General features: G+C 40.5%; 1 protein-coding gene across 1 annotated transcript; it reads right to left on the bottom strand.

Moving 5' to 3' along the window:
* Positions 1–38: 38 nt before the first annotated feature.
* Positions 39–8,868, bottom strand: gnl1 (guanine nucleotide binding protein-like 1). Its single transcript, XM_074684295.1, has 12 exons — positions 8,632–8,868; positions 7,364–7,511; positions 7,044–7,180; positions 6,771–6,922; positions 5,015–5,086; positions 4,537–4,729; positions 4,285–4,383; positions 3,972–4,154; positions 3,351–3,529; positions 2,856–3,042; positions 2,480–2,620; positions 39–2,346 (listed from the first exon to the last, which is right to left on the bottom strand). Exons 1-12 carry the CDS (start codon positions 8,702–8,704, stop codon positions 2,081–2,083), a joined length of 1,830 nt encoding a protein of 609 aa, XP_074540396.1. The 5' UTR covers positions 8,705–8,868; the 3' UTR covers positions 39–2,080.
* Between the last annotated feature and the right edge of the window lie 7 nt (positions 8,869–8,875).

The raw sequence follows: 8,875 nt of genomic DNA on the forward strand, positions 1-8,875 counted from the left end.
TTAACCGGCATAAGTCAATAGTGATTGATAACAAGACATTTTGGAGGATTATTTCCTTTATTGCAGAAAAGCCATCCAGTCATTGTTAGGCATACAAGGAATGAAATGAGGAATGCAGCTAATAGCCTGAATACACCTCAAGCCTTCACACCACACTCTCCAGACACATTTCCATAAAATCCACATCAACACAACTAAAAGTCTGTTGTGTTTCTAACAGCATCGTATTGTTGAGTAAGTGCTTTAAACTGTACCATGGGCAGAAATGACAGCAGGCGGCTGTGGCGTGATGCATTACACAGTAACACAGCACTGTGCTGTAGATTTCCCCTCGTGAATCAGCGAATGAGGTACAACAACAGCACGCGGAAATACAGCACTCAGGATTGAAGAGGACCAGAGAGAGAGAAGAAGAGAGAACAATATGCCAATGTAATTTGTATTCAGAAAACTGAACAGCAGAACAAAGAAGGAGGGTAATCTTTCCCGTTATGAGGGGACAGGTGGAAGGTAAGATGGTCAGTCTCTGTTGCTGTGTAGTTAAAGGAGTAGTTCAGCATTTTCAACACTCATTTACCTCCAAGTGAGCAGTTTGATTTCACTCCACTCGTAGTGAATGTCTAAAAAGAAAACATGAACCTGCAATCAGAAGCTTGTTCGCTTAACTGAAGACAAAGACTGGGAAAGAGAAAACACCCATCAAAGAAAAAAAAAAAAAGAAAAGAAAATTGAATATATTGGTTCACCCACAGGGTGATGCCCCAGACTGTTTCTTGGCCTGTGGGATGACTTCTTGCAGTTTCAGTATTGCAATAAGGTTGCCATCCAGCAGGGTTTGAACTGTCAAAAATGTATATTTGAATAGAAACCATGGTTTTTCTTTGTTTATTGTAAAACTAACAAATCAGAAAGTTCAACAAATGGATCTGCTGTGGCCTCAGTTGACGCGGTTTGTTGCATGTTTATTGTTGTTCACATTTCCAGTCTTTGTGCTTCGCAAAGCTAACCTTCTCTCCTTTCCAGATACAATGTTCCTTCTCCTTCAGTTCCTAGATAAATAATCAAATGGCTAGTTTCCCAAAATTTCTTTAAATTTCCAAAAGTTCAGATCAAAACTGTTTGACTATTTTTGAGTATTTAAACCTGCTGATTTAGCGCAACAAAGTCCCTGCACTTAATAATGTCGATCTGCTTGGATTGAGGGATTATTATACGAGTAGTTAAAACACTACAAGTTGAGTTCCTGAAACAGCCTTGTCCAGCAGACTTCTGCTACCCCGCTACCACACCAATATCAAATAAGAAAAAAAATCCTGCTGGCTGGAAAAACTACATGAACTTAATGTGTACCTTACACACATTTTTATCAAATCAAAACAAAGTTCAGAGACTTGAACCTCTGACAGGGCTATAAAAGTGCTAACAGCAGAACTGTGAGTGGAAATATTTGTTGTATGTTTTCCATTTTTATCATCTGGCATCTCCCATGTCTTACCCGACACCCTTTGACCACAGTTGTGACAAACTGTAGTCCATATAGAAGATTAAGAGTCATGTTCTTAAATCTTCAGCTGCTCTGAGAGCCCAGTGGTGGCTCCAGTCAATGACATCATAATAACAGCGCTTCTGATTTGTTTTGTCGTCGCTGCCTAAACTTTGGCATCTCAGCTGTTGAGTCACTTTTTGATAGAGAGATCAAAACCAGTCAGATGATAATTCCAGTTTAAGGGAAACACTGTTCTTTAAGGAGTACTGTGCATGCAAAAAAAGAAAGATTAAATGAAACCAAACCAAATCCATTCCTAAGAGCAACACTAAAAAAAGCTACATGGATGAAGAGCAGAGCAGAGGCACAGCATGGAGTACATAAATATGCTCTGTATATAATAAGGAAAAGGGGACAAGGTGAACTAAGTAGATCAGATTATGTCACCATACTGATAAGATACTGACATGAGTAGCAGAGATGCAGGAAAAATGAGAAGGAATGCAGATTTGGGGCAAAAAGGAATGAAGAATGCACTGGGTAAAAAGGGAAAGCTCTGAGAAGAGGAATAATTTGTGTCTTCAACATCCCTGATCACTCGCACTCATTTTCCCGGAGGACGTTAAACATGTTGACAGTGAAGCCAGAGGGCTTATCGTCCTTCTTTGCTCTGTGTCCAAACCCCTCATCTTCATCATCTCCGTCCTCATCATCATCTGCGTCCCGGTCTCGCTCCTCTTCTGGCTCCGTGCTGGACTCCCCGTCGTCGTCATCATCCCTCTCCCCGGCTCCCTCCTCCTCTGTTGTTCTTCCTTGGAGAGCCATTATTTCTGGCAAGTCTGGGTGATTCTCCCAGTGCTCTGTGGACCATAAAGGCATCCCAGAAACAAATTAGTTTTACCCACCTGCCGTCTAATCTACAGATGGGATGCACTCAAAACTGGATCAATCTGAAACAATTGGAGTAATGAATTGCACAGGGGCATGTTATACCTCTTAGGCAGCTATAGCCTGGTGGTCTCAAGCAGAGACATAATCTGCCATCAATGGCCAACCGCAGGAGACTGTTAGCAGCACGATACACATCATGGCGGGCTGCTTTTGCTGTTTTATATCCACGTCTCTCTGCCCATGCTAGAGAAAGCAAAAAGAAACAGAAAGTATTCATGTTATAAACATACAAACAGACTATGATTAGAACTACTATTGGAGCAAATAAGAGAGTTAGAAAGTATGTTAAGTTCATTCTATAGGATTTATTTAGGTCAGAAAAAAACATCAACACCAGAGTCTGTTGCAGAGTTGTAGTTACCAAAATCTTCAACACTATGATGAATTAAATAGTGACAGTCTGTGTTTGTTGACGTACCCTCACAAACATCCCATGCAGTCCAGCTAAGATCCTCAGACCCCTCATTTCCTTGGTGGGGCTTGTTCTCCAGTAAACTAGGATGTTTGAGCTTCAGCACAGAAAGAAATGGGGTTCTTTCACACAAATAACCAACTGAGCTGTAGGGCTCCTGCAGCTGAGACACTGGGTAGATGCCTGCCAGAATCTGAAGAAAATACAACAAAGGCAAAGATAAAAGACAAGAGTAGGTTAGAGAAAGATAAATATTTAACATCTAAATAAGGTCTAAGATCAGGTTTGAAAACAAGATAGTTTCCAAAGTTTTGAGAGTTCAGCCTTCACGCAAAAATACTTTAACATTCATCAAGAGTCTGTGAAGATAACAAGAGTGATTGTATGAAATCAATAATTCACTTTCCCAGAGCTGTGCGAGTGCACTGTTCAACACAATTACGTTTCTATCAAGCATAAAGAGTCACACCTGCTCCCAAGCACTCTAAAGAGGGCTTGTACCTGTAACTGTTTATCGACACGGGAGGGGAAAACCAGTCCAGGGCAGTCACAGAGTTTCACTGTCGGGGTGAGGTAGTAGGTCTGGAAGTATTTGGTGTGGCCTGGGGTTCGTGAGACGCTGACCACCTTCCTCCCAACCAGACCGTTTATCACAGATGACTTGCCCACATTTGGAAAACCTTTAGCAGAAAAAAAACACAAGGGTTTAAACTTTGCATTAAACATCAACAGACCACTGTGTGTTTTTAATCCAGTTCATCTGAAGTTGTCCAGTAGTTAGTTCAAGCAGTTTTCATCCACTTCAGTTTATATTCTTTAATTTTTGATTAAAATACTGATCATTTTCAATGGCTCAAAAAGAAGATGTTTATCACAAGGGGAACAGTGTTGAATCCCCAGATAAGCTTGACTCATACATCTGTTTTTCATCTTTTTTCTAAAAGATTTAGAAGAAAAGTGTTTTATTTTTTGATCCATTATCCTCAAAAGAAAAATATTCTCAGCACTTGAAATGTTTTAATAAACTTCTGCATTCTTTTCAAGTTTTGAATTTGTAACAGCTGTAGGAGCTTTTATCAATCTGTGCAGGTTCCAATTTCTTATGAAGACTCAGACTTGTACCAATGCAGCCCAGAGTGAGGACCCCATCTTTGTAGAGTTCCTGGGATGAGCTGCTCATGTCCATTGCACTGTCATTTTGATGCTCCACCAGCACAGACTCTGCTCCTTCATCTGAGCGCTCTCCGTCCACATGCTCTGCAACGGCGTCCCTCTGAATCTTCTGCTCCCAGCTGGATAAATCAACTTTGAAAACAGGAGGTTTAAGTCAGAGGATTATAGAAGTTTTATATATGAGGAGGAAAACTCTCAAGAGTGAGTAACTGTATTTGTTGTTTTCCTAAATATGGAAGATCCATGGCTGAAAGGAACACACCTCTTCCTGCTGTGATCTCCTGACAGGCCTTCAGGATATCGATGGTACCTCCAGCAAGATTCCAGTCAGCCTTCTTCCTCATCCTCTTCTTCTGGAGCACTATGAGCCAGCAGGTTGACAGACAGTTAAACTCAACTAAACAGAAGCCTGTCAGGTTTAATATTGTCAGTCAAATAAACCCCGTTCACTTTTTATGTCTATCTGGTGTCATTTTTATGTGTCAATCCGCTGTCTTAGTCTCCCTGTTCTCACCTGTGCTGTAGGGCTGCCCAGGGTGGGAGGTAAAGCAGACTATTTGCAGGTGGGGGAACTGGGAAGTCATGTAGTGTTTCCAGGCGATCACCAGTGGGGGAGGACACAGGTCTGCTTTGTTCAACACCAGGATTACATGCTTCTGGAGGTCTCCTGTGATGTAGTGGTACAGGGCAGGAGGGAACTGCAGAACCTGGGTCGTTCACATGGGGAAAATCTTTGTTAAATCGCGATTCTGGCCTATTCAAGGAAGAAACTATGGAATCATATACATACTTATAAAAACAATGTGCAGGGTGTTAACACTTTAAAATCATTCAAACACTCTGTATAGAAACAAAGTCTGCTTTGATTTTGATTACTTTATGATGCAACACATACAAATAAAAACGGCTAGTATATAGATGGGTATATGACTCATTGTCTCCATCTAGTGGCCTGATTTATCCTGTGAGCACTTGCTAATGAGATCGCCTACCGGGTGCCTTATGTCCACGATAAGCAGGATGACATCTGACATTTCCAGCACTCTCCACAGCTGCCTCCATGTCTAAAAGAGAGGGGGAAAATAGCTTCAGAACAACGTCTTCTTTGAATCCTTTGAGTTTCTTTTTATACTCTGATGTTTATCTTCACTCTGTTACAGCAAGCTCAGGTCCAACAGGCAAAGCAGCCTGTTCAGAGAATTGGCTTCTCGGTGTGTGCGTGTAATTTTCACATAATTCTAATCCTCAGCTGCACTGAAACAGCCGTCACCTCTCGAATACTAAGAGTCACTTATAAAACCACCAGCTGCTAGATACATGCTTCTGCTGAGATGTGCCTCCTGAGTTCAGCCCACACTCTGAAATTAAATTATCTGCAGGTTTTTTAATTTGACAAAAAATGGTGTTAGCACTTCCAGTCTAAGCAAATCCAGCAAAACGTGCAGCATTTCTGACACAATGATTCCCTGAAGAAAATACCAGACAATACACAAGTATAAAAAAAACCATAAAGTGGATCTCACTTTATAACAATTCAATACTAATATTATGTTACATCCTGGAGATACACACTGAGAGACAAAAAGGCTGCAGGGTAATGATTAAAATACATGAAGCTCATTAACAAGTAGGACTACTTTATGCAGTGTCAGCTGCCAAAAAGGTTTAATAGGATTTTTAAATACATATTTTGCATATACAATGAGCTGCAAACTGAGCTGTTAAGCCTGCATCATTTCACAAAGATGAGTCAATTGCTGCTTAACCCACTGCGATCATTAATACAATAATTGGATAAAATCATCCTAGTAATTTTTAGTAAATGGACCAGTACTTATATAGTGCTTTTCTAGTCTCTCTGACCACTCACATTCACACACTGATGGCAGAAGTTTCTATTGAAAACCATAAGTTTTAACCATCATATTCACACCCATCCACACACCGCAGAGTAGCAGTGGGAGCAACTCAGGGTTTATTATCTTGCTCAAGGACTCTTCAGCATGTACAGAAGCTGGAATCGAACCCCTAAACTTCTGATTAAGAGGCAATGACCCACTGAGTGGCACAGCCTCATATAACCCAAATGGAGTACTCAAGTTGTAAAGCACATCCTGAAGAAATTATTTCCTTCGGTTAGATGCATGTCTGAAGAGTGAATTCTTGGATATGAGGGTATTAATGTCTTGAAATTGTCTACAAATCTGTAGAGCTGAATGGTGGACTCTGCACTAGTGACTGTCATATGCAAAACTCCAGAAATATCCCTCCTTAATATTTGTTTTGGCATTTCCTGAGTTATTTTAGGTGCTAATACAAGCAAGTAACTTGAAAACAAATCCTGAGCAGCTAAATATCAGACAGTCTACTTGTTTGGTAGTAAACAATGTGATATTATTTACAATAACAAAGCAGCAGTTGTATGCCCCCTACAGTCAGTCAAGTTTTTGCTAACATCAATATTTGCTCAGACATATAAATCTTAAAGAATTAAAGAAATTCAGAAATTGCTTTCAGGACTGTTATTGTATGTTAAATATAGCACTTCATGACTGAAGAAGATAAATTGTTGATACAGTGGTGGGCTTGATCTCATTGTAAACTTGTGTCATCATTATCTAAACAAGAGCAGGCAACTCAAAACCATAACAATCAAAAAGCTGGATACATATAGAAGAGTTTTATGGTTGTACAATGCCAATCCATTCATAAAAAAGCCCTTGAGGCATCATCAATAAAGTGACAAACCTCCAGATTGTGCTCAAAGTGGCTAAGGGTGCCAGGCGGGTTTCTGGAGTGCAGGTCCTCCAGGTAATCTCTGTATGACTTCTCCTCTTTCCTCAGCAGGTTCTCTCGTGTCATCTCATAATTCCAGGACGGTCGTCGTGGGAAGCCAAGACCTGGCAATGAATAATCAAGTTTCAGTGTGTCAAAGCAGTGACCCGCTCCATTAACCCACTCTGCTCATCTATTTGGCTTATTTTGAGACCGTCATGTGGAAAGCATCAAAAACAGACAGACCTTTCTCTGAGGGGTAGATGTCATGGATGTTTGTCTCAAGTTCTTTGTCTGAGACAGGCTGCAGCACCTTTTCCCTGGCCAACTTTTTCCTCTTTTCTACATCTTCTTTACTTTCTTTCTCAAAGTGCAGCCGGTACCTGAGGAAACAGTATAAGGACGGTTATCAATGTGCCTTTTTTTTTAATCATCTGCTCACTACATCTGTAGAAAATGTGACTGCCCATGAGAATTTGAAATATCACTTTGCGTTTTTTGATAATACTAATATCACACAGCACAGCATGTATTTGAAGTGAGTATCATATGTAATGAAATCTTACCTGTTGGGGTCATATCTACCTTCTCTGCTGAAAGGTTGCTGATTAATTCTTCTAATATCAGTGGTCTCACTGTCAGAGGTGTCCGACTGTCGCTCCCCTCCTCGCTCCACACTGGCATTGCGGCTGCTCGGCCCAGAGCCTGTGTCACCTGGAAGACAGGGGAAATTGTCAGGGGCATAGATAAAACACAAGCAAGCATTTTCAAATCGAAGTGAAAGATGTACTTTTCCACTCATATTACTCTGATAGTTATGTTCATATAGGCCTATGTGTAGATGTTTCAGTTATGGTCTGGTATCATGATAAGACATTTGTTCAGAGTCAACAACAACTACAAGCTTGATTTGACAACCTCGTGACCTTTATGGTTTGATTACACCAACACCTCAATTTCCTCTCTCACATACTGCACATTGAGTGTTTCAGCTCGTTCAGATTCTGTTGATTGCTCTCCAGAAGCAAAGGAGAACACTTGATGCTTGACCCATGAAAGTAATAGCCTGGTGCTTTACAAGTGCTGGAGTTCTTTTTGAGTTTTGGTTTCTACAGTTGAAAATGCATGGCAATAAATATTTTAGTTTTCCAGTGTCTCGTAAGCCCATGTGAGCTGTGCACATTGATTAAACATATCAGTATGCTAGTCTTTTGCTGTAGTCAGATCATATGCTGTGCACCTACCACAATAAATTGTGTCAGTGAACCCTAGCTGAGATGAATGCGCTTCTTTTACAAGTGGAGTGGTATTTGAAGACTAATAAAAAAAACAAACTCTCAGTAAAAAAAAACGAAAGTGATATCGAGCACGGTGATCTTACAAGGTTGTCTTTTGATAGCTTCTTCTTGGGTCTACAGTGAATGAAACATAAACAATCTTTAACAAACACAATAACGCTGTAAAGTTTTACTAGAAAGATAATTTGAAGGTGACATTACACACCCCGACTGCCCAGCTACATCAGCAACCGGCCTTACTCTTGTTAGATATCTTTGTTATGCCTTGTAACGGTTAGTAACTTTACAATATGTGTACCTGAGACATCAACTTTGAAGTTAAATTTTAGTGCTTGAGAATACAGCTAGCTAACAGACACCATGAAGGCTGTAAATTAATGTTTTTTGTGTACGTGTTGTGATGGTGAATCTTACTTAACAAAACACTGCATTCGAGCTGAACAGTAAGCTGCTTCATTAGCGTTGCATGTAGCTGTACAGCACAAACCGTTAGCTCACTGCTAACGCTAACATGGTAACGCTAATGGCATAGTTACCTCTCTTTCTCTCCCGTTTGACTTGTAGCTGTTTCTTCTTCTGTTTGTTGCTAAATGGCTTTTTCCTGGGCATTATTAAAAGGCTGGTAAATAAACTTAAGCTATGTTCTATGTGCGCGTATATACACTCTGTCAACAGCTTTCTTAGCGATGTTATTTACATGGGTGAAGTTTCTCGACTCCTACACTTTTCAGTGACGCCATATCCACTGCAGACTGCAGAGAACGGTGGACGACACCAAAT

Source organism: Halichoeres trimaculatus, unplaced genomic scaffold (genome assembly GCF_033239565.1).
Source record: "Halichoeres trimaculatus isolate MK-OKI-2021-1 unplaced genomic scaffold, fHalTri1.1 fHalTri1_scaffold_12, whole genome shotgun sequence".
In the NCBI taxonomy this organism is placed as follows: domain Eukaryota; kingdom Metazoa; phylum Chordata; class Actinopteri; order Labriformes; family Labridae; genus Halichoeres; species Halichoeres trimaculatus.